General features: G+C 41.5%; 2 protein-coding genes across 2 annotated transcripts in view; both read right to left on the bottom strand.

The window, feature by feature from the left end:
• The window catches only part of LOC311056092 (NLR family CARD domain-containing protein 3-like), a 119297-nt gene that overhangs the window by 61480 nt on the left and 30396 nt on the right, over positions 1-27421 (bottom strand). The gene's annotated exons all lie outside the window — the stretch shown is intronic.
• LOC311056094 (NLR family CARD domain-containing protein 3-like) overlaps positions 1-27421 on the bottom strand; it is a 133998-nt gene that overhangs the window by 6202 nt on the left and 100375 nt on the right. The window contains exons 8-11 of the mRNA XM_084072477.1: positions 25504-27283; positions 25230-25403; positions 23804-23956; positions 10942-10985 (exon numbers count right to left, since the gene is read on the bottom strand). Coding sequence (XP_083928603.1) covers positions 10942-10985; positions 23804-23956; positions 25230-25403; positions 25504-27283 — 2151 coding nt within the window. The remainder of the gene's footprint in view (positions 1-10941; positions 10986-23803; positions 23957-25229; positions 25404-25503; positions 27284-27421) is intronic.

Here is a 27421-nt window from a genome sequence, read left to right on the forward strand (position 1 = left end):
AACAAGAGTGGATCGGTGGCAAAGATTCGGAAGAGAATACAGGAGGAGAACGACAAAGGTGAGCTGACATCTTATCACTGCATCATACAACAGGAGTCGTTGTGTGGCAAAGCCTTGAAAATGGAACATGTAATGAGCACGATAAAAAAGCAGTTAACTTCATTAGAGCCAGAGGATTAAATCACCGCCAGTTCAAGACGTTTTAGGGGGAGTTAAATTCAGAGTATGGTGATCTGCCCTATCACACAGAGGTGCGATGGCTAAGCCAGGGAAAGGTACTGAAAAGATGTTTCGAGCTGCGTGAGGAGATCTGTCAGTTCATGGAAAGCAAAGGGAAAGACACGACAGAGCTTCGAGATCAAATGTTCCTGTGTGGCGTTTCTCTGCGACATAACAGGCCACCTTAATGCACTGAACCTGCAGCTGCAGGGGCGGGGGCGCGTCATCTCCGACATGTACCCCACAGTGAAGGCTTTTAAAACCAAGCTGCTCCTCTGGGAGACGCGTATACACAAACACTTTTGCCATGTTCCGTGTTGCCAGACCATGAGAGAGCAGGTCTCTACCGCCGGGTTCCCGAGTGCACAGTTTGCTGAAAAACTCAGCATACTTGGTGCTGACCTGTGTGAACAACTGTTCTCTCTGATGAAGCTAAATAAAACAGCACATAGGAGTCGTCTTACTGATGAACACCTTCACTCAATCCTGAGGATTTCCTCAGCTCAGAGCCTGACCCCAAACATTGATGAACTTGTACACAAGATGAGACTCCAAGTATCAGGCTCAGACAAGTGAGCATCACAGAGCACCAGATTGAGCTTATAATACAGTTCAGCACAGGACTGTCAGGACATATGATTTTCTTGGAAGGAAATATTTTTTGGAGGCTGTTTGTCTTTACATATTTTTTGTTCAGTTGAATGGACTCAGGAAAGGTTACAGCTGGCCATTAGAAATTAATGCAACTGATTTCATTTACTTTCTGATTTTACATTAGAAAGCAGTTATTGGTGAGAATCATAGAGCAGCAATTTAAGCTTTAACAATGCATTTTATGCATGCACTTTCATTTTTTTGCATTTATCTTACTTACATACAGTATTAAGTGTATTTGTAACATATTTTTGTTACGAATTGCAACAGATTAAATGTGTTTGATTAATAGCCTGTGTATGGTGTGTGCAATACGTTTTTGGGGTTTAATAAAACCAGCATTATCCAGTGTGGATCTTGTGAAAGAGACAACACGTTTTAGTTGGGTCATTTATGGCACTTCCGTGACCGTGGAGAGCGAAGGTCCGTTTCTCAATGGATTTGTCATCTAGGAGGGTTATTAAACAAATTTAGCCGGGGTGTATTTTTTTAAACGGCGGGGAAAATTTGTGGGAGACCAAAATCCAAAATGGCTGCCGTGAAAATGAAGTTTTTAATGGTTTGACCTACAATGATGCACAATACATGGTTTCAGAGCTTATTTTGGTCAAGGAATACATATATGGTGTTTATATAATGATTTGACCTATTGTCGACCTTCAAATGCAAGATGGCTGCCAATTATGAGCTCCAATAGGGAGTTTTTTCAAAATCGTCAGAGAGCCTTCATATTAGGCTCAAATGAAAGCTCTGCTCATGATGAGTTGAATAATATACAGTATAAGTACACAGAAGTAATCTCTGAGGTCAATAAAGTCAATGTTTGTGTGTAAACAGCAGTTGCTGATTTGCGGTTTCCCATTAAATAGGGTAGGCTACTGAGAATATGGTGTCCAGTTCATCCCATCACATTTTCATAATGAACCAAAAATAAATGAGCTCTATAGCCTAACATAAAATAGTATTCTGTATGCAAAGCTAGAAAGGTTAGTTGCTTGAGGTGAATTTAAAGGTCAACTCATTTGTCACCCTTATTTTGTAGTATTGCTCCCAGTGTTTCCTGTCTGCCTAGTTACTTTTACCTGCCTTGTCTAACCAGTCTTGTGATTTTGTCAGTGTTTCCACCTGTGTCCTCCTAGTCCCCCAGCCTATCCCAGTGTTGATTGTCAGTTGAGTTCACCTGTGTCCTGTTAATCCCTGTATATTTAAGCCCTGTGTTTGCACTGTGGTCTTGTTGGTCTGTAGTCATGTGAGGTGAGGTTTTTAGTTGTTGTTTTTTGTGCTCAAGAATCTTGGACATTAGAGCGTCTGCCATTCCAGATCCCTTGAATCGCTTGTAGATGGCATAGATGTAGGACATCAACTGGTGGAAAGTTACGAGGATTGGGAGGATGTCCTTGAACATTTCTGGATTCTCCGCCTTGAGCTGAGTGAACGTCTTGTAGGTGGGCAGGTGACCAACAAGAAAGGAGAATGGAATATTCTTCTGCCGCATGGCCTCCACATGTTTCACCATTATGTCATTCACCACTGACTTGCTTGGAGGTTCATTGTATGTTGTGCGGTAATTAGGCATGCTCTTGTTGGGTGGTGGATGACAGCAGGACTGGGCACCACTGTATCCTGGAACTCGCTGCTCTTCAGGTGGTGGTCTTCTGCCATGATTGTCTACACGAGACAGTGCATGTATTACAGAGCGAGCACGCTGCGGAGCTGACCCATCCACTGATGGATCTACCCTGGGACAAGCAGGTGACTCACTCTTGCTACCAGGGGGGGCATCTGTACTGGCAAACCTTTGTCAGTTCCGCACACTTCTGCTTTAGCTGTGCAGAGATTTCCTTCTTCTTGGTGAGCGTTTCAGCAGTCTCTTCGCCTGGTTTCTTTTCATAGCTCTCTGGCTGCATGTACATGACATTTGTTCGATGGACTGCTGTAGAGTCACCTGTCATAGTGTCAATCTTGAAGTCGTCATTGTCGATGATCACGATAGCTGGCTTGCTGTCTGCGATCTCGTGTGGGCAGGTTGCTGATGCCTCCACATCCATCAGAGCCCAATGGTCATAGAGGAGCAGTGTGTCTGCAAAGCTGATGCAGACACCGCTCTTGTGCAGAGTTTCTACCAGATCTTTACTCCTTGTCATGCCATGGACATTTACTCCCAGGTTGATAGCAGAGCTCTGCAGTGTGCTCGCTCTGTGATACATGCACTGTCTCGTGTAGACAAGAGCAAGCCTTATTACCACACAACATACAATGAACCTTCAAGTAAGTCAGTGGTGAATGACATCATGGTGAAACATGTGGAGGCCATGTGGCAGAAGAATATTACATTCTCCTTTCTTGTTGGTGACCTGCCCACCTACAAGACGCTCACTGAGCTCAAGGCAGAGAATCCAGAAATGTTCAAGGACATCCTCCCAATCCTCGTACCTTTCCACCAGCTGATGTCCTACAGTACATCTATGCCATCTACAAGCGATTCAAGGGCTCTGGAATGGCAGACACTCTGGTTACAGCAGGGGTAGTAGTGGAGGGGTTGGTAGACCAAGCACTACGAGGAAAGCACTACAGACAGGGCGTGCTGTGCATCCTGCTCTGGCGAGAGGTTCTTATCCAAAATCACTTGTCCAAGATTCTTGAGCACAAAGAACAACGACTAAAAACCTCACATGACAAAGGTCTACAGACCAACAAGAACACAATGCAAACACAGGGCTTAAATAGACAGGGATTAACAGGACACAGGTGAACTCAACTGACAATCAACACTGGGATAGGCTGGGGGACTAGGAGGACACAGGTGGAAACACTGACAAAATCACAAGACTGGTTAGACAAGGCAGGTAAAAGTAACTAGGCAGACAGGAAACACTGGGAGCAATACAACAAAATAAGGGTGATAAATGAGTTGACCTTTAAATTCACCTCAAGCAACTAACCTTTCTAGCTTTGCATACAGAATACTATTTTATGTTAGGCTATAGAGCTCATTTATTTTTGGTTCATTATGAAAATGTGATGGGATGAACTGGACACCATATTCTCAGTAGCCTACCCTATTTAATGGGAAACCGCAAATCAGCAACTGCTGTTTACACACAAACATTGACTTTATTGACCTCAGAGATTACTTCTGTGTACTTATACTGTATATTATTCAACTCATCATGAGCAGAGCTTTCATTTGAGCCTAATATGAAGGCCCTGTGACGATTTTGAAAAAAATCCCTTTTGGAGCTCATAATTGGCAGCCATCTTGCATTTGAAGGTCGACAATAGGTCAAATCATTATATAAACACCATATATGTATTCCTTGACCAAAATAAGCTCTGAAACCATGTATTGTGCATCATTGTAGGTCAAACCATTAAAAAGTTCATTTTCACGGCAGCCATTTTGGATTTTGGTCTCCCACAAATTTTCCCCACCGTTTAAAAAAATACACCCCGGCTAAATTTGTTTAATAACCCTCCTAGATGACAAATCCATTGAGAAACGGACCTTCGCTCTCCACGGTCACGGAAGTGCCATAAATGACCCAACTATTTCTGTGTCTCATGATGTGTCCTGTGTTTCAGGGTAATCTATAAACTGCATATCAGGTACCCACGCCGGGACCTGAACCAGTCCGGCCCTTGACTTATACCAATTTTTTTAAATTTAGGCCCCCTGTGTATTTGAGTTTGACATCCCTGATGTAAGTCAATGAGGAGCATATTTAGAACTAGACGCGTCGCAATTCCGGGGAAATTGCAGAGTGTGGTTGCGCCGACGCCGGTCGGACTATCATAATGTCGTCTGGACAGGTTTATCGCAGGGGTCCATAGATCACGTGTACCGATTTGTGTGAGATTTGGAAAAAAATTGTAGGAAAAGGAGCAAAAAGTGTGTTTTGAAGAAAATTCAAAATGGCGGAAAATCTATCCTGACGCAAATGGGCGTGGCCTATATGGGGAGCTGCGTAATGACCCAAGGAATCTAGGGAAAAAGAAATTTTGATTTTACGACCTACGGTTCAAGAGTTATAGGCCAAAAGGTAAAGTGGGCTGTTATAGCGCCACCATGTGGCCGACTGGTGTGATTATTTTCATAATAATTTCGCCAAAAACTATTAACCTCCCCTCCAAATCTTGTAACTGTAGCCCTTACGGTTTCCGAGAAAAAAATACTTGAATGGGAGTTTTTGCAATTCCCATTAAAGTGGATGGGGAAATTTAATGCACAAATAAATCAATATCAAAAAATCTATCCTGACGCAAATGGGCGTGGCCTATATGGGGAGATGCGTAGTGACCCAAGGAATCCAGGTGAAAAGAAATTTTGATTTTCGGACCTACGGTTCAAGAGTTACAGGCCAAAACGTAAAGGGGGCTGTTATAGCGCCACCATGAGGCCGAATGGTGTGATATTTTGTTCAATAATTTCGGACAATATTATGAATTATCCCTCCAAATCTGATAACTCTAGCTCTTACGGTTTCTGAGAAAAAAATACTTGAATTTGAGTTTTTTCACTTTTACATTAAAGTGGATGGGGAAATTTAATGCACTAATAAATTAATATCAATTAAACTATTCAACCAATCTCTTAGCCCTATACACGCGCACGATTCCCGATTTAGACGGTCATTTTGATATGTGGCACGACATTGGGGGATAAAAACTGTGGGAGGAGATGCGCTCTAAAGTATTGTTTATCTATAAAGAAATAAAGAAATAAAGAAATAAAGTGTATAGAGTACAATAGTCTGGTTGCCCTGTTGGGCAACCACACTAATTATTAATTTCTAATCAATGGAGATATTATTTTACATTACTTATCCTTTGGAGTTCCATCATGACATCAAGGTAACTACACAACCCAAACCTCTACCACAGTGGACTGGCCCTTTAAATGAATCACTGTAACTATGAAGGTTGTTTAGAGCAATGGTTCTCAAAGTGGGGTCCGGGGACCCCCAGGGGTCCTTGGGGGGGTTCCAGGGGGTCCCCAGCAAAATGTGTTGATATAGAATCACAATAATTTTAACCACTTTAACCTTTTATACTTAGGCTACTCAAAAATAGCAGATCTACAAGCTCACAGCGCGGCACCAATCTGCTATTTTTGAAAAATCTTGAAACTGTTTGCAAATCTTTGTATAAATATATATGTTTTAACATTTTTAACTCAAATCTTTGCTTCTGGGGGTCCCTGGAACAACATATTTTGAGATGGGGGTCCACGGCCAAATCCATATAATTGTGGGGGTCCTTGACCCCCACAATTAGAATCATTTGTAGAATCCCCCAGAAGGAAAAATTTGAGTTAAAAATGCTCAATGCTCATGCTATGAGCATTTAATGTTCTATAATGTCTATAATGTTCACCTTAAAAATATATATACCTGTATATTCAAAGTTTCTTAAAAAAATAGCAGATCTACAAGCTCATAGCGCGGCACTCGGTGCCGCACTATGAGCTTGTAGTAAGTATAAGATAATGCTTCAATTAGATAGATCTAATTACATTAGATAGCAGATCTACAAGCTCACAATGTGTCACATTGTGATGTGTTGTGAGCTTGTAGATCTGTTATTTGTACTTTTCATACTGAGACAAAGTATATCGTTGCTGTCAGGCAGAAACCTTGTGTCTCCATATTAATCAAAACTATTGAAAATAGCTGATCTATAAGCGCTCTATATGAGGTTTACATCTGACACACACACACACACACACACACACACACACACACACACACACACACACACACACACACACACACACACACACACACACACACACACACACACACACACACACACACACACACACACACACACACACACACACACACAGTAAAATCAGTGTTAACCCATTAAAACCAGGAAAGTGTCCTTTTAGATTTTAGTGTTTTGGAACAGTGGTTCTCATAAATATCAGATCTACAAGCTCACAGTGCATCACATCGTGCCGCGCTGCGAGCTTTTACATCTGATATTTATGAACATTTTTGAAGAAACTTGAAAGAGTTTGAATAATTTTCATTTTTGGGGGTCCCTGACACAAAACATGTTCAGATGGGGGGTCCCTGACACAAAACATGTTCAGATGGGGGGGTCCCTGACACAAAACATGTTCAGATGGGGGGTCCCTGACACAAAACATGTTCAGATGGGGGGGTCCCTGACACAAAACATGTTCAGATGGGTGGTCCCTGACACAAAACATGTTCAGATGGGTGGTCCCTGACACAAAACATGTTCAGATGGGGGGTCCCTGACACAAAACATTTTCAGATGGGGGGGTCCCTGGCACAAGGGTTAGGGGAGGGGGGGGAGGGGGGGTTCAGTCTCAGTTTCAGAACCATTACAGTGAGTGATGGTTCAGGTGTTTCTGTCAGTCTGTCCTGACGTCTGATTGAGTTGTAATAAATGTTTAATGTTATTAAATGTTTGGTCATATTAGACGTATAACCTGTCTGAGCACTAATTAACTTTCTACATGTAATGTATAATAATAAATAATAAATAAAGTAACATGTAATGTATAATAATAAATAATAAATAAAGTAACATGTAATGTATAATAATAAATAATAAATAAAGTAACATGTAATGTATAATAATAAATAATAAATAAAGTAACATGTAATGTATAATAATAAATAATAAATAAAGTAACATGTAATGTATAATAATAAATAATACATAAAGTAACATGTAATGCACTTTCCATTTGCGTGCGTGCGTGCGTGCGTGCGTGCGTGTGTGTGTGTGTGTGTGTGTGTGCAGTGTGAATGTGTGATATGATCACATAAGTTGGACAGGTCCTGACAGATAGTCAACTTGTCATCATGAAGCATTTGTTTGAACGATTATTAGTCTAGGAACCGATATGCAGAACCAAAATTAAATAATTTCTATGAGTACCCGGTACCCGCCATTTCTTATTATGTTCCCAGCTTTCCTTGTCAAAAGTAATGACGTATATCTGTCAAAGACCCCCTAAGGATGTCCAAACACATTTTGGGGATAAAAAAAAGACAGGCACTTTTAGTTGACCTATTTATGGATACATTAATATAATGTTTATAAATAAGCTGAACTCTGTCTGTCTACCTGCTACCACAGCCTGCTCTCTGGGCAGACCGTCTCACCGCCAAGCATCATGTGCTTCCCTCTGCCAGAAATGACTAAATCTAACTTAATAAAAAAACACAAACTAACAGCTTCACAAGAACAATGTTGGTGTAATTAGGAGATTCCACAGGGAATCTATATTTTATATACACAAACTGCGTATCAGTGGTGTAAAGTAACTAAGTACATTTACTCAAGTACTGTACTTAAAGGACAACTTTGTTTTTTTACAACCAAAGTTTATGTTTAAAAGATGAGTGTTAACATTTTTAGATGTACTGCTTTCTTTTGAAAATTGTGATTGTGAAAATTTTAGCAATTTTCACAATCTTTGTTACAGTGGGCGGGGGCATTCTGTCCGGTGGCTAAATATGTATTTTTGTACACAATAACTCACCTCAATAACTCAGCTCTTCTAGCCCACAATAACTCACATCTGACCATCAAAGACCACAGGACCTTTTTTATTGTGTAAAAAATATATATTTAGCCACCGGACAGAATGCCCCCGCCCACTGTTAAAAAGATTGCGAAAATTACTAAAACTATAGAAAGCAGTAAATTAAAAATAACACTCATCTTTTATTAACTTTAATTACAAACTAAAATACAAACCTTGGTTGTAAAAAAACAAAGTTGTCCTTTAAGTTCAATTTTGAGTTATTTTTTACTTTACTGGAGTATTTCCAATCTTCAATACTTTTACGTCTACTCCACTACATCTCAGAGGCAAATATTGTACTTAATTTACTTAATCCACTACAATTGAAAACTTTAGTTACTTTGTAGATTTTGGTTATTATTACAAAACATACATTAACCACTTCAGCCCTATATACATTTCGGCCATTTGAAAATAGCAGATCTACAAGCTCACAATGCATCGTGAGGTGCAATGTGAGCATGTATGTAGATGTGCTATTTTCAATTTTTTTTAAATACATTTTATACATTTAAAAACTTGTGTAATGGAACATTCTGCATAATGAGTACTTTTACTTTTATTTTATGCAATTGCCTGTTGTAGCACTTTGAGATTTGTACAAATATAAAGTGCATTATAAATCAAATCCAGTATTATTCCTCCCTCTGTTCCCGGTGACAGACCCCGAGCGGCAGACCAGACTAGTGATCACTCACACTGACTGATAAAAGGGTTATTCATTAATTAATGCAAGAACGTAGTTGCCCAGGTTTCACAATCTTCAATAATTATATAAATAATCGCTATCTCTTAGTTACATAAAAAAAAATACTGGTCTACCTATTAATGTAAAGTAGTGTCATTGTTTGGTTCAGCCTAATCTCTCAAGAACAGATCCATCGCTGTGCTTGAATCTGTCGGTAGCCGTGTTGAGAACCCATGCACATTATTGGCTACTAAGTGGGCGTGCCATCAGATCAGGAAGCAGGCCGAGGTTTACCCAATCAAATGTAGTGGGCGGGATTTACATGTGTGCGGCTCGTTCCCCACTGGAAACAAACTGAAACTCATTTAACAATAGCATCCTCGGAGCCGACAAAACCATGGAAAGTTAGTAACATTTTAACTTGTTCTTCCATCATAGAAACAAGTGGGCTTATAACCAAAACCATCCATGTTCTCTGGGAGAAATGGTGTTAGTGTTCCGTGGAGAAATATTGTTAGTGGGAATGAAAACATAGGCGCACCACCGGAAGTGGAAGGCTGAAGACAGACCAAAACCCCTGGTTTCCTTGAGCACGGGTCCTCCGTACAGCTCCTCCCAGAGTCAAATGAATAAGTGAAAAACAGCAGAGGGCGCTGTTTTTCCTTTTTTTTTTGACGATGGGTTCCCAGATTGGGTCCAGCCGGACAGAACAAAACAATCGAAAGGTAGAAAAATAAAAACTGAAACCGCCCCCCCAAAAATTGCAAGTGTATAGCTGTCATGTTAATTTAAAAAAGTTATTACTTTAGTATAAAGAGTGTGAAATAGTATAATTGTGTGACGCGTTGTTTTGGCTCCGCCCTTTCCATTGACAACGCCCTGGGGACTTCGGTTCCAACAGCCATGAACCTTGGTGTTGTCCTGGACAGTCAGCTCTCATTCAAGAGCCACATTACAGCGGTCACTCGATCCTGTAGGTTTACACTCTATAGGTTTCAAAGGATCAGACCCTTCCACCCCCAGGAGTCAGCCCAGCTCCTTTTTATCCCCTTGCCAGCGTAATTACCTTAATCCGATGATCTTTGAAACGCAGTGGAAGCGACATTGTGTACACCCCCCCCCCCCCCCCCCCACACACAAAAAAATAGTCCCCGTGGGTAGGCAGAGGGATCTGTGTATTCAGAGGAACGACAACATTCCAATCACGATCGGCCATTTAGGAACCGGTGGTTTTCAATGCAAAAAAAATAAACTGTTAAGAGTTGTTTTTCTGAAAATCCCATAGTCAGGGCGAATGGATGTTTTTTTGGAATGACGTCACATCCACATATTTCTTCTCTGAGTGACGATCGCTCATTCCAAAGCTGTGTTAGGGCACCCCTTGTGGAATAAACCCCCCCCCCCCCCCCCCCCCCCCGCATATATTCAATCTTGGCCATCAAGTGATGCATTTGAAAGAACGAATATATGCAATCTTGGCAATCAATGTGTTAAGAGCGTCTGCTAAATGCTTAAATTGTAAATCGTACTTAGGCTTTCTTAAATATCTGTAACAGGCCTCTGTCTGATGATAAATGAGCGTTTTGTTATCTATGTATTTCTATTGTTGTTTGTATGTTTTGGGGACTACGGATGGAAATGAGCTTTTGCTAAAAACGGCATATTTACACTTAATCTTGTGTACGCAATACATGGATCATGTTTTAGCATTCATTAATGAGCATTCTCCAGACCAAATAAACAAATAAAGTAAAGTAAATCTAGATATGTGCGGCTTTGATTTCATGAATGAAACAGAATACACACTTACACTTCATCATAGGATTCAGCCTGTGCTCTCCACAATGGTCCACCCTGGGGTTGGAGAAGAAACAAAGCCAGAGTGAATATTATATTTGATAATAAAAACATTCATTGATAATGATTTTACAGCATTAAACAATACTATACAGCATCACAATATGATTCCCTCTAAACCTACTAGAACACACTGGTTCTCTCCATACCTGTTTTACTGTATTTGTTTTGTCTTTTGTACTGTGTCTTGTCTTGTCTTGTATTGTTGATGATGATGTCTGTTTTAGTATGGATATAGTCGGGGATCCACAGGCCCAAAGCTCTTGAAAATGGGTTGAACCTGTGATGTCATGCTATACTTTTTTTTTGTGTTTTTTCTATTAATTTGGTCATTAAGGTCCACAGAATGAGAGGCCTCCTCTGCCGGAAACATCGCGAAAAAAAGTTATGGCCATTTTTGTATAATGAAGCCTTTATTTTTTTGCCCATTTTCGCCTATTGTAAAAAACTAGGTTTCTTTTCTGAAAGTGCACAGTAGGTTGTGTAGGCTGTCAGTAAATGATTCCCAGATACACAGAACACATATGTGAACAACACCAAGTCCAAAAATACACTCACAAAGCCTTTCCAAATGATTTATAGACATTTTTGGTACCAAAAATGCACCCGTTTTTTGCATTTTCCACAATACTTTCATCTTTATTTCAATAGTAATCAACTTTGCCATGGGTTATGACATCAGCCAATGTCTCATTCTTTTCACCAATCTTTATAGTCATTCCACAAAAAAGAATATTAAAATCAACCCTAAATTAAAGGAACTGTGGTGACTTTATTACCCTTGTGCTCAAAATTCCCAGAATTTTGAGCCAGCCTATTACAGCCTAGTCCAGCCTAGTACAGCCTAGTCCAGCCTAGTCCAGCCTATTATAGCCTAGTCCAGCCTAGTCCAGCCTATTACAGCCTTGTCCAGCCTATTACAGCCTAGTCCAGCCCAGTACAGCCTAGTACAGCCCAGTACAGCCTATTAAAGCCTAGTACAGCCTAATCCAACCCATTACAGCCTAGTCCCGCCTATTACAGCCTAGTCCAGCCTATTACAGCCTAGTCCAGCATAGGCCAGCCTATTATAGCCTAGTCCAGCCCAGTCCAGCATAGTCCAGCCTCGTCCAGCCTAGTACAGCCTAGTAGAGCCTAGTCCAACCTATTATAGCCTAGTCCAGCCTAGTACAGCCTAGTACAGCTATTACAGTCTATTACAGTCTAGTCCAGCCTAGTCCAACCTATTAAAGCCTATAGGTTGGACTAGGCTGTGATTAGCTGCTCTCGTACTGTGAGGACGCTTTTGCTGCTCGCTCTGCCCTATGCTTACATTCCTCTGCTGATATCCATGTTTTTTATTTTTATTTTTTTCCCTGAGAAACCACGAATGGATCCTGGATATTTATAAACCCATGGGACTCTATTTCTTCTATAGATACAAGCCATATTTCTACTATTTTTCGACCTATTTGTCGACCTCCAGTGACTGGGTGCGTGGCATATAGCCAAAGCTAATTAGCATCAGGATGTACCCGACTTTTTCAACAGAGGACTACCAAAAATTGCTGCAAAGGATTGCAGTGCTGGAAACGGAATTACACCGTTTAAGAGTGAATGTGGAAGTGAATCAACATTATGGAATTCCACAGTCTCAGAGCAACGGACAAGACCATGCCAACAAGCAGCCACCTAGTGTGGTTTCCGAGAAACCCCAGGACAAGGCATTCTCATGGAACACTTTTGGGGCAAAGCCAAAGGATTTGAAGGGGCGAATAACTGGCAGAACTCGGAGCCCTGTGATTACAGATCTGACCGGCTGGCCTGCGCTACCACCCGCGCGTCACCATCATCGATGCCCCCGGACACAGGGTACCGCGTCTTCTACCCCCCTTCAACAGTGGAAAACTGCCAATGGGAGATCTACAAACAAATCTCCCAAAACATCGAGTGCTGAGCGTCAACAGTGGAAAACTGCCAAAGGTAGATCTACAAACAAATCTCCCAAAACATCGAGTGCTGAGTGTCCTGTGCAGCTGGGAAACAGATTCACCCCATTGCTCCAGGACCCCAGATGCCCGTCTGATGGCAGACAAAACAAATCTTCTTCACCCAGCAGGGTAAGAACCAAGAGTAACTCAGATGAAAAAAGGCTATATGGTGAGCCTGAATTTCTGATCATAGGGGATGCCGCTGTTAAAGATGTTAAAAGCATGATAAAAAGAAAGGCAAAAGTGTTATGCTTCCCTAAAGACAAAGTCTCTGACATGAATGACAGAATTCTGAATCTTATCGCTGAACACCCAACGGTGAAAACCCTGATCTTGCACGTTGGCACATGTGATACAGAGAACAAACAGTCCGAAATCCTAAAACAGCATTTCACAGCCTTATTCAGCAAAATCAGCTCACTTGATGTAAAGGTGTGCATCAGCGGCCCACTACCACCTACAAGAGGCGGCGATGAACGTTTCAGTAGACTGTCTGCACTGAGCAAATGGCTTTCAATTATGTGCACCAACAAATCTGTACATTTTATTGACAATTTCAATTTTTTTTGGGATAGAAGACATCTTTTTTCTTCGGATGGCCTTAAATTGAACAAGCTGGGAACAAAATTGTTTATGTCAAACATTTTCTACAATGTTCCCCTGTCAACCTCTGCCAGAGCACAAGCTTCCCTAACAACAGATAATGCTGCTGCCGTTGAAGAATGCCAAGGTGAATGGCTCTGTGTGGACGAATACGCTGTCACACCACCCCCCACCGCTGCTGATGGTGGAGGAACATCCATAACAAATGAACTCTCTGATAGTGAAGACTCGGAAACAAAAACAAAGGACAGCGTGCTGAAAACAACCGCTGATAACAGCCTAAATCCACAGGAGGAGATTGCCACGGCCCCTGACGTCGACTCTGCAGCCACGGTCATGCTGGAAGAGGAAGGAGACAAAGAGGAGTCTCTCAATGAGGAAGATTATCCAACGTCATCACCTTCCTCCTCCTCATCATCATCTTTTTCCCTGTCCCCAATACCTCTTCTGGATTTCACCAGTAGCATGAACGACTTGATTAGAGCGGGGACTAGACTCACCCCCCAAATCAAACGCCAAGCACCAACCGTGCCCTGCCCCCCACCCATCGCCCCTCGACGGAGCCATTGCAAGAACAAGAACGTCCTGTCGGCTTCCCTACGTCTAGAGAATACATTTGATTGCTGAGATAGGCAGGGTCCATTATGCATAGCCAAAATCATGTCTGGGCCCAAGGCTATTTTAGTTAGCCTTGTAGAAAACAAGGTTTACAATATTTCCACTGTTATCTCAAATAGAGTTCCCAGGACAAGGAGTGACTTTAAACGCTCTGCAAATACAGCAAATTTAACAGGCATTCCATGTAGAGGAAACAACCAAGTAGTTGAATGCCTTAAGCTAAACTTGGCCCTACTTAACATCAGGTCACTTAATCACAAGTCTTCCTCTGTAAATGATATCATCTGTAAAGAGAAACTAGATATTATCTTTCTAACAGAAACCTGGCTTGGTTCTGATGGAGCGGTGCTCTTATCTGCAGCATGCCCACCAAAGTACAGTTTCATTCACTCAGGACGTGAGGGAAAAAAAGGAGGTGGTCTGGCGAATATCTTTTCTGACACTTTAAAATTCAAACCTCTGACAAACCTTGGCAGTTTTAAATCATTTGAATACCAGGCCACCATATTGGAGAGTCAATCGTCTGTGCTTATGATTAGTATGTATCGACCTCCAAAGTGCAGCAAAGCCTTATTTCTAACAGAAATATCAGAACTTTTATCTATCTGTTCCACTAATTATGACAGAACTCTGATTACTGGAGATGCTAATTTGTATGTTGACATTGTTTCAGATGTTGTGGCTATGGGTTTCCTACAGTTACTGCACAATTTTGACTTTATTCAACATGTTGTTGGGCCAACACATAAACATGGCCACACCCTGGACTTGGTGATCACTAAAGGTTTGAATATCACTGTTGACAGTATTATTGATAAGCCCGAACTAACAGACCACTATTTATTGTGTTTTAATATAACTGTCTTTGATCTAAGGAAAAACAATACAGAATATACTATAAAAAAACGTTTTTTTAGCTCATCTGCAGCAAACGAGTTTCCTCGTCATCTGGCGTGTGTGCAGGTGCCCCCCCTACTTGATGTGAATGATATGGTTCAACATTTTAATCTCAAATTAGAGTCAGCTCTCGACATAGTGGCTCCTATGAAAACTAAAAATAAACTTAATTCTAGAGTAACACCCTGGATCAACGAGCACATGCGCTCACTCAAGAAAGAATGTCGTAGAGCTGAGCGAATTTGGAGAAAAAACAAACTCACTGTCCACCTAGAGATTTTTAAGAAGTCAACAGTGGCCTATAACAAAGCACTGCGCTTGGCAAGGCAAGCATATTTTTCAGGCATTATCAATGACAACAAGCAAAATGCCAGAGTCTTATTCTCTACCATTGAACATCTCTTAAACCCCCCCCAGGCTTACAAGGAGTCGCTCCCTGCTTCTAAAGCTAAGTGTGATGAGTTTGCGTCCTTTTTTGCAAACAAAATTTTTAGCATTCGAGCTGGTATTATGAATGCTGCTGCTAGCACTGCAAATGCTGCAAATGGTGCATGGTGCAAAAATGTAGATCACTCCAGAGGAAGTCTAATATCTTTCTGCACAATTAATGAAGAGGAACTCCGTAAAACTATATCACAGATGACATCATCATCTTGTTCACTGGATGCAATACCCACCCCGTTTCTCAAAGAGGTTTTAGACAGCGTGATTGGAGATATCCTAAGAATTGTAAACAGCTCTCTACTTTCAGGCGTCTTTCCAGACTCACTGAAAACGGCTGTAGTCAGGCCGTTACTCAAGAAACACAACCTTGATCCATTGGTGCTGGGTAATTATAGACCAATCTCTAATCTGCCATTTCTGGGAAAGGTCTTAGAAAAAACTATCTTTCATCAACTGGATGTGTTCCTACAGAACAATAAGGTTCATAACAAATTCCAATCTGGCTTCAGGAAAGGTCATAGCACAGAAACAGCACTTGTAAAAGTAATTAATGATCTTAGGGTGTCCGCTGACAACAAAAATATATCTGTTCTCCTACTCCTTGACTTAACCGCTGCTTTTGACACGATTGATCACAAAATTCTACTACAACGCATGGAGTACTGGATTGGTTTGTCAGGCACAGCCTTGTCTTGGTTTTACTCTTACCTAACAGGCAGAAGCTATTTTGTCAGCCTAGCTAATTTTGACTCAGACAAACATGACATCTGTTCTGGTATTCCACAGGGCTCAATTCTGGGTCCCTTATTGTTCTCCCTGTATATACTACCACTGGGAGAACTCATCGCCGATCACGGAGTGAACTTCCATTTCTATGCTGATGATACCCAGCTGTATCTTTCGGTAGCTCCAGACGACCCCTGCGCTCTAGACCCATTGTTGACCTGTCTGTCCAGTATAAAATGCTGGATGAGTGAGAACTTTCTTAAGCTAAATGAGGATGAAACAGAAATTCTCATAATTGGCTCCAGTGAGCAGAGAGAATCAATAATAAGTAGACTTGGTAACCTGGCTGTAGAAAGTAACACCACAGTAAAGAACCTGGGGGTTATTATCGACTCTGAATTGAATTTTAATGCACACATTAATCATGTCACCAAGATTGCTTTCTTTCATCTTAGAAATATTGCGCGAATTAGAGACTATCTGTCGTTAGACGACGCAAAAACGCTGATCCACGCTTTTGTTTTCTCTCGGCTTGATTACTGCAATGCACTCTACTCTGGCCTGCCTAAGAAAACAACTGACAGATTACAACTTGTTCAAAATGCGGCAGCCAGAATTTTAACTAAAACTAGAATGAGAGAACATATCACTCCAGTACTAGCTTCACTACACTGGCTCCCGGTTGTTTTTAGGATTGATTTTAAAATTCTTTTAATAGTTTATAAAGCTCTAAATGGTCTGGCACCTTCCTACCTCTATGACTGCCTAGAGAGACATGATCCAAACCGGACCCTCAGGTCTTCAAGTGCTGACCTACTCGAGGTGCCTAAAATGACATATAAAAAATACGGTGAAGCAACATTCTGCTTTTACGGACCAACAGTGTGGAATAAACTCCCATTACACCTAAAACAGGCAGCCTCTGTCGATAGCTTTAAAGCACAGCTCAAGACCTATTTCTTCACTCTTGCTTTTAGCTGACTCTTTGGTTGATTTTTAAGTCCTCACTGTATTGCCTATTTTAATGTTTTATGCTTTTGCTTTTATTTTATTTTATTTTTTGTTTGCTTTATTGTTAAATTGGTTGTAACTGTAACTGTATTCTTGCTCTGTAAAGCACTTTGCGCTGCATTTCATGTCATGAAAGGTGCTATACAAATAAAGTTTATTATTATTATTATTATTATTATTATTACAGCTTAGTCCAGCCTATTACAGCCTAGTACAGCCTAGTACAACCTAATAGAGCCTAGTAGAGCCTAGTACAACCTAGTCTTAACTAGTCCAGTCTGTTCCATGCTAGTAAAGCCTATATCGCCCTCCCCTAGTCTGTTCCATCAAAAGGCTGGACTAGGCTAGACCAGACCTGGGTGTACTAGGCTTCACTGTACTAGACTCTACTGGTCTCTAATAGACTGTTTTAAATTCCAGCAGGCTGTGCTGGTCCGTACTAGGCTATATTAGGCTGTACAAGGCAGATCTGTATTGTGGTCTACAAAGGTTCATGCAAAACTATTGCTCGTGCACACACAAGCTATTGCCCATGTACACAGTGGTTAGTCCCTATGGGTTGAGGATCTACAGGGCTGACACAAGCCTAGTACAGCCTAATAGAGCCTATTAGAGTCTAGTACAGCCTAGTACAGCCTAATCTATCCTAGTCCAGCCTTATCAGTCCTAGCATAGCCTGGTACCCCTCCCCTATTCTGTTCTCCCACCAGGCTGGACTAGGCTAGACCTGGGTGTACTAGGCTTTACTGTACTAGACTCTGCTGGGCTCTAATAGTCTGTTTTCAGCTATAGCAGGCTATGCTAGGCTGTACTGGGCTCTATTAGGCTATAGAAGGCAATACTCTACGTTGACCTACAAATGTTCATGCAAAACTATTGCTCGTGCACACACAAACTATTGCCCATGTTCCAGTTATCTGACGGATAGAACACAGGCTGTTGTAGATGATGGTTGTAAATCTAGTTCTATGTCTATTGGTAAAGGTGTCCCGCAGGGCTCAATTTTGGGCCCCCTTTTATTTACTCTCTATGTTAATAATATTGCAATCCCCACCCCGCACTGTGATGTCCATTTCTATGCTGACGACACAATTTTATACTGCATTGGCCCGACGATAGAAGTGGCCACTGCACATTTGCAGACTGCCTTTAATAGGTTTCAGTGGGCTTTAATTAATCTTAAGCTTGTTCTGAACTGAAAAAACTAAATGTATGGTATTTACTAGGTATCTAAACATAAATCCCTCATCGGGTGTTTACACTCTTAAAGGTGAACAAATTGAGCTGGTCTCCTCTTATAAATACCTGGGCATCTGGCTAGATTCTAAGCTCTCATTTAAGATTCATGTGGAGAACCTTACTAAAAAACTACGAGGACAGATTGGTTTCCTCTACACAAACAGGTCCTGCTTTTCCTTTACCAGCAGAAAAACTGTTATTCAATCTGTCATAATGTCGGTGTTTGACTATGGTGATGTGCTGTACATGCATGCTTCAACCTCCACACTTAAGCCTCTCGATGCAGTGTACCACAGTGCCCTACGTTTTTTCACTGGTGATGAATATCTCACCCATCATTGTATTTTATATGATAAAGTGGGTTGGCCTTCTCTCGCAGTACGGAGAGAGCAGCATTGTATGTTATTTATTTACAAGGCCTTGTGTGGTAAGCTTCCTCTGTACCTATCTTCGCTTTTAGAGCCAAAAGTTACTGGACATGCAACGCGTTCACAATCACACATTAGATACAAGTCCACGGAAGAACAGTGAACAAGGAAAGACTGCTTTCATGTATTATGCTCCACACAAATGGAACAAACTTCAGGACTCTCTGAAACTGGAGCGATTGGTCTCAGTAGAAACATTTAGGGTACTGCTTGAGGACACATTGCATAGTAACTGCAGCTCCTGTGTCATGTAACACTATATTTATTTGTATCTGTGATGATCGTAATTTGATTCAAATGTTTGTTATGGTTTTTCATTATGTATGTATTTCATTTGTTTTAATTGCTGTTATCAGGGTGTCCTTGAAAAAGAGAGCTTTGCTCTCAATGGTCTCCCCTGAATAAATAAAGGAAAGAAAGAAAGTGGTTAATCCCAATGATCTGAGTATCTACAGGGCTGACAAGGGACTAGTACAGCCTAATAGAGCCTATTAGAGTCTGGTACAGCCTAGTACACCCATGTCTAGCCTAGTCCAGCCTGTTCCATGCTAGTATAGCCTATACCACTCTCCCCTAGTCTGTTCTCCCAAAATGCTGGACTAATCATGGGTGTACTAGGCTGTACTGTACTAGACTCTACTGGTCTCTAATAGGCTGTTTTAAGCTCTAGTAGGCTATGCTAGGCTGTACTAGGCTCTATTAGGCTGTAAAAGGCAGATCTGTACTATGGTCTACAATAGTTCATGCAAAACTATTGCTTGTGCACACACAAGCTATTGCCCGTGTAAACAGTGGTTAATCCCAATGGTCTGAGTATCTACAGGGCTGACAAGGGACTACTACAGCCTAATAGAACCTATTAGTCCAGCCTATTACAGCCTAGTACAGCCTAGTACAACCTAATAGAGCCTAGTAGAGCCTAGTACAACCTAGTCTTAACTAGTCCAGTCTGTTCCATGCTAGTAAAGCCTATATCGCCCTCCCCTAGTCTGTTCCATCAAAAGGCTGGACTAGGCTAGACCAGACCTGGGTGTACTAGGCTTCACTGTACTAGACTCTACTGGTCTCTAATAGACTGTTTTAAATTCCAGTAGGCTGTGCTGGTCCGTACTAGGCTATATTAGGCTGTACAAGGCAGATCTGTATTGTGGTCTACAAAGGTTCATGCAAAACTATTGCTCGTGCACACACAACCTATTGCCCATGTACACAGTGGTTAGTCCCTATGGGTTGAGGATCTACAGGGCTGACACAAGCCTAGTACAGCCTAATAGAGCCTATTAGAGTCTAGTACAGCCTAGTACAGCCTAATCTATCCTAGTCCAGCCTTATCAGTCCTAGCATAGCCTGGTACCCCTCCCCTATTCTGTTCTCCCACCAGGCTGGACTAGGCTAGACCTGGGTGTACTAGGCTTTACTGTACTAGACTCTGCTGGGCTCTAATAGTCTGTTTTCAGCTATAGCAGGCTATGCTAGGCTGTACTGGGCTCTATTAGGCTATAGAAGGCAATACTCTACGTTGACCTACAAATGTTCATGCAAAACTATTGCTCGTGCACACACAAACTATTGCCCATGTTCCAGTTATCTGACGGATAGAACACAGGCTGTTGTAGATGATGGTTGTAAATCTAGTTCTATGTCTATTGGTAAAGGTGTCCCGCAGGGCTCAATTTTGGGCCCCCTTTTATTTACTCTCTATGTTAATAATATTGCAATCCCCACCCCGCACTGTGATGTCCATTTCTATGCTGACGACACAATTTTATACTGCATTGGCCCGACGATAGAAGTGGCCACTGCACATTTGCAGACTGCCTTTAATAGGTTTCAGTTGGCTTTAATTAATCTTAAGCTTGTTCTGAACTGAAAAAACTAAATGTATGGTATTTACTAGGTATCTAAACATAAATCCCTCATCGGGTGTTTACACTCTTAAAGGTGAACAAATTGAGCTGGTCTCCTCTTATAAATACCTGGGCATCTGGCTAGATTCTAAGCTCTCATTTAAGATTCATGTGGAGAACCTTACTAAAAAACTACGAGGACAGATTGGTTTCCTCTACACAAACAGGTCCTGCTTTTCCTTTACCAGCAGAAAAACTGTTATTCAATCTGTCATAATGTCGGTGTTTGACTATGGTGATGTGCTGTACATGCATGCTTCAACCTCCACACTTAAGCCTCTCGATGCAGTGTACCACAGTGCCCTACGTTTTTTCACTGGTGATGAATATCTCACCCATCATTGTATTTTATATGATAAAGTGGGTTGGCCTTCTCTCGCAGTACGGAGAGAGTAGCATTGTATGTTATTTATTTACAAGGCCTTGTGTGGTAAGCTTCCTCTGTACCTATCTTCGCTTTTAGAGCCAAAAGTTACTGGACATGCAACGCGTTCACAATCACACATTAGATACAAGTCCACGGAAGAACAGTGAACAAGGAAAGACTGCTTTCATGTATTATGCTCCACACAAATGGAACAAACTTCAGGACTCTCTGAAACTGGAGCGATTGGTCTCAGTAGAAACATTTAGGGTACTGCTTGAGGACACATTGCATAGTAACTGCAGCTCCTGTGTCATGTAACACTATATTTATTTGTATCTGTGATGATCGTAATTTGATTCAAATGTTTGTTATGGTTTTTCATTATGTATGTATTTCATTTGTTTTAATTGCTGTTATCAGGGTGTCCTTGAAAAAGAGAGCTTTGCTCTCAATGGTCTCCCCTGAATAAATAAAGGAAAGAAAGAAAGTGGTTAATCCCAATGATCTGAGTATCTACAGGGCTGACAAGGGACTAGTACAGCCTAATAGAGCCTATTAGAGTCTGGTACAGCCTAGTACACCCATGTCTAGCCTAGTCCAGCCTGTTCCATGCTAGTATAGCCTATACCACTCTCCCCTAGTCTGTTCTCCCAAAATGCTGGACTAATCATGGGTGTACTAGGCTGTACTGTACTAGACTCTACTGGTCTCTAATAGGCTGTTTTAAGCTCTAGTAGGCTATGCTAGGCTGTACTAGGCTCTATTAGGCTGTAAAAGGCAGATCTGTACTATGGTCTACAATAGTTCATGCAAAACTATTGCTTGTGCACACACAAGCTATTGCCCGTGTAAACAGTGGTTAATCCCAATGGTCTGAGTATCTACAGGGCTGACAAGGGACTACTACAGCCTAATAGAACCTATTAGAGTCTAGTACAGCCTAGTACAGCCTAATCTATCCTAGTCCAGCTTTATCAGTCCTAGCATAGCCTGGTACCCCCTCCCCTATTCTGTTCTCCCACCAGGCTGGACTAGGCTAGACCTGAATGTACTAGGCTTTACCTACTAGACTCTGCTTGGCTCTAATAATCTGTTTTCAGCTCTAGCAGGCTTTGCTAGGCTGTACTGGGCTCTATTAGGCTATAGAAGCCAGTACTTTAATTTGGCCTACAAATGTTCATGCAAAACTATTGCTCGTGCACACACAAACTATTGCCCATGTACACAGTGGTTAATCCCAATGGTCTGAGTATCTACAGGTCAGACAATGGATTAGTACAGCCTAATAGAGCCTATTAGAGTCTGGTACAGCCTAGTACAACCTAGTCTAGCCTAGTCCAGGCTGTTCCATGCTAGTATAGCCTATATACCACCCTCCCCTAGTCTGTTCTCCCAAAAGGCTGGACTAGTCATGGGTGTACTAAGCTATACTGTACTAGACTCTACTGGTCTCTAATAGGCTGTTTTAAGCTCTAGTAGGCTGTGCTGGGCTGTGCTCCTATAAGAGGGTTTAGGACCCATCTGTGGTGAAAGTTTTTCTTTCCGTCGTGAAAATGTGTCTTTCGCTGTGACGCCATGCTGTGGAAAACACGCCCATAGGCTAAGCTTTACAGGACATGCTGTGATTGGCTAGCGAGACACATGATGAAATTAACTTCAAACTTCGCAGACGCGCTGTGATTGGCTAGCGAGACGCATGATGAAATTAATAATAATGTAAAGAATGTTTAAACTAAAGTTATCAAAATATTTGCTGATATATATTTGAAAAGAATAAGTCATTGACTGATGTCATGACCCATGGCACACGTTTCTTTTGTGGGGGTACAGGTGTTTTCAAGTAAAAAAAAAAGGCTCTGGGAATTTTGAGCATAAGGGTAATAAAGTCACCACAGTTCCTTTAATTTAGGGTTGATTTATTTTTATTTTTTTGTGGAATGATTATACAGATTGATGAAAATAATGAGACATTGGCTGATGTCATAACCCATGGCAAAGTTGATTACTATTGAAGTAAAGATGAAAGTATTGGGGAAAATGCAAAAAACGGGTGCATTTTTGGTACCAAAAATGTCTATAAATCATTTGGAAAGGCTTTGTGAGTGTATTTTTGGACTTGGTGTTGTTCACATATGTGTTCTGTGTATCTGGGAATCATTTATTGACAGCCTACACAACCTACTGAGCACTTTAACAAAATAAACCTAGTTTTTTACAATAGGCGAAAATGGGCAAAAACATAAAGGCTTCATTATACAAAAATGCCCATAACTTTTTTTCGCGATGTTTCCGTCAGAGCAGGCCTCTCATTCTGTGGACCTTAATGACCAAATTAATAGAAAAAACACAAAAAAAAAAGTATAGCGTGACATCACAGGTCCTCTCAAATTTTCGGTGACTGGATCCCCGACTAGCTACATTTTTTATACAGCCTGCTCCAGGGACTGCAGATGAAAATTTGCCAACTCTGGCTCATTTACGTGGACGTGATAAACTGACATGTTGATTAATGTGCACTGTCCCTGGTAGATAGATAGATAGATAGATAAATAAATAAATAAATAAATAAATAAATAAATAAATAAATAAATAAATAAATAAATACCTGAGAGTCTGCAGTGGTAGAGCAGACAGATTCTCAATCCCGATGTCTCCTGGATGATTCTCGCTCAAATCCAACACTTTCAGATGGGAGTTGGACCTCAGAGCAGAGACCAGATAAGAACAGCCTTTCTCTGAGATCATGCAACCTGACAACCTACACACACACACACACACACACACACACACACACACACACACACACACACACACACACACACACACACACACACACACACACACACACACACACACACACACACACACACACACACTCTCTGTTACATTATGATTTTCACGCCACTACATTTCGATGAACGAATCCAGAGAACCAAACATAAAAATACATCAATTAACCACTTAGGCTCTATTTCCATATTAGTGAAAATAACTGATACACAAGCTCAACGCATCACAATGTGACACGTTATGAGCTTATAGATCAGCTATTATCAGTATTTTTTTAAATGTCTCCCTTTCTTTCAAATATGGAGTGTGTTGTCTAACTTCAATGTGTCGTCATGGAATAAGGCACAAACAAACCACTTAGCTCCATATTTGGGCATAAAAGGGGGCATGCCCATAAATGGACTGACAGATAAAGACATCTCCTTATATGGGCATAAAAGGGACAAGGACTCTAGATCCCCATATATGGGCATATCAGTTGGATTGGTGGTGCGACATAGGTTTGAGGGCCGCGTAGTGGCCTGAACTTCTAATACCTAAAACTATCAATGCTCTTTCACCTTTTGTCCCGCCCCTTAGGGACCGGAGGTCAGGGGCCCCTTATGGACCGGAGGTCAGGGGCCCCTGGGACGTAGATCTACGTCAATACAAAAACAAAATCTTAGAAATTGTGCTAGAGGGCGCTCTTCCGCAACCTATGGATGATCCATTGACTGCGAGAGAACGAATGGACGGATGTGACGCCATCCAAAAAAGATGTGTTATATGTTATGAGATCTACAAAAACACATCTAGCTTGGATTTCTTTTTTTGGTGAAAACAAGCCATATTCAACTGCCGATAACAACAGAATAGACGGTCAAAATGAACATTATGTTTTTGTTCCAGTGGATAGACGAGACCCTTCCCAGACAGCCTTTGTTTACATCCGTGTAAACATTGTGACTCTCTGTGGATCAAGTCAAAATAAGGTAAAAAACGCTGGCAGTTTTGGATGAATTAATTAATGAATACCTGGCAATGATTGTGTTTATTCATGTTCTAATGTTTTAATAACCTGAAAAGACCTCTAAAGTTTAATAAAAATGTTTAAGGGATTTGTATTTCCTCTGATATTTGCATTCCACAGTATGAGTATGTCTCCTCCTAATAAAATATGAATACATTAATCAGGTAAACTCCATGTGTATCTAAGCCATTGTATAAATGTTCTTCTGTTTAAAAGGTTCAGAAATACTGACCTGAGCGTCTTCAGTTTACAGTGTGGACTCCCCAGTCCACTAGAGAGCTTCTTTACTCCGGAATCCAGCAGGTCATTATTGCTTAGATCCAGTTCTGTCACATTAGACGAGCTGGAGATGAGAACTGATGATAACTGCTCACAACATCTCTCTGTGAGGTTACAGCCGCTCAGCCTGACGAAACAATCGTGATTATAATAAACGTTTGTATTTCCTTGACTATAAAATAAGATGACATAAAATGTAACATGTATCCAGTTATAAGTTCACCTACAGAGCTCTGTTTGAGGCTTTGACCAATGGCAGCAGCCCCAGAAGAGCTTCCTCTGAAGCAGAGTATTTCTTCAGGTCAAACACGTCCAGATCCTTTTCTGATGACAGCAAGATGAAGCCCAGAGCTGACCACTGAGCAGGAGAGAGTTTGGCTGTGGAGAGACTTCCTGAGTTCAAGTACTGTTGAATCTCCTTCTCTAGAGAATGGTCATTCAGCTCATTCAGACAGTGGAACAGATTGATGCTTTTCTCTGGAGATGGATTCTCCTGGATCTTCTTCTTGATGTACTCAATTGTTTTCTTATTGGTCTTCGACATGTTTCGTGTCTTCATAGGAAGCAGTCTACGTAAGAGCTCCTGGTTGGTCTCCAGTGAGAGGCCCAGCAGAAAACGGAGGAACAGGTCCAGGTGTCCATTTGAACTCTGTAAGGCGTTGTCTACAGCACTCTGGTAGAAGCGAGTTTCCTTCTTTGTAGCGAGCTTAGACCATTTGAAGGAATGTGGCAGCAGGTTGACACCAGTGTTGATGAAAGAGTGAAATACATAAAGAGCAGCCAGAAACTCCTGAACACTCAGATGGACAAAGCAGAACACCTTGTCCGTGTGCAACCCATGCACCTCTTTAAAGAACTGTGTGAACACTCCTGAGTAAACTGCTGCATCTTCAATATCAATGCCACACTCTGTCAGGTCTTCTCCATAGAAGATCAGGTTGCCTTTCTCCAGCTGTTCAAAGGCCAGTTTTCCCAATGACAGAATGGCCTGATCTGGATTCAAGTCAGAATGTGCTTGAGCTTCGTTATGATACTTAGCCTTCTTCTGTTTGGAATGAACAAGCATGAAGTGGATGAACATCGCAGCCAGGGTCTTTGGCAGAGCTAAATTCTCGTTGAGTCTCAACAGGTTCTCCAGAACTGCAGCAATGATCCAACAGAAGACTGGGATGTGACACATGATGTGGAGGCTTCGTGATGTCTGGATGTGTGAGATGATTGTTGTGGCCTGCTTCTTGTCATCACGGAATCTGTTGATGAAGAACTCCTCCTTCTGGGGGTCAGTGAATCCTCTCACCTCTGTCACCCTGTCAACATAATCAGAAGGGATCTGATTGGCTGCTGCAGGTCGTGTGGTTATCCAGATGCGAGCAAAGGGAAGCAGCTTGCGCTTGATGAGGTTTGTGACCAATAGAGCCACCGTGGTTGGCGTTGTGACATCAGTTATAATCTCACTGTTGTCAAACTGTAGAGGAGGCCTACACTCATCCAATCCATCAAAGATGAACACAGTATTGGGATTGTTGAAGTTGCAGATTGGTACGCCCTTGGTTTCAACATAAAAGTCATGAATAAGTTGCTCCAAGCTGTACTCCTTCTTCACAGAATTCAGCTCACGGAACGTGAATGGAAACATGAAGCGAGTACTCTGGTTGGCTCTGTCTTCTGCCCAGTCCAAAGCACACTTCTGAATGAGGACTGATTTCCCAATGCCAGCCACTCCCTTTGTCATCACTGTTCTGATTGGTTTATTTTCTGGAGGTAAAGGTTCAAAGAGGTCTTCAGATTTGATTGATGTTTCTTGTGTGTTTGAATTCCTGGACACGGCTTCAATCTGTCTGACCTCATGTTCAATATTGCCCTGTCCACTCCCTCCCGTTGTGATGTAGATCTCTGTGAAGATCTCTTCCAGAGGTGTTGAGATTCCTTTTTCCTCGTTTAGTTTCCACCCAAAGAAAGGCTGAAACCTCGTCTTCAGATTCATCTTGAGTTGAGGAGCAAGAGTTTCTAAATGACCAAAGAACAGAGGACAAAAGTAATGTAATGGTAAAAGTGGTGTGTCTCAAATGACAGGTCTTGGTCTTTCTATAGTTGAAAGAGGATTTTTGATTGATTGATTGAATACTTTGCAACAGTTTGTAACTA

The sequence above is a fragment of the Gymnoscopelus microlampas genome (genome assembly GCF_963454915.1).
Source record: "Gymnoscopelus microlampas genome assembly, chromosome: 11".
In the NCBI taxonomy this organism is placed as follows: domain Eukaryota; kingdom Metazoa; phylum Chordata; class Actinopteri; order Myctophiformes; family Myctophidae; genus Gymnoscopelus; species Gymnoscopelus microlampas.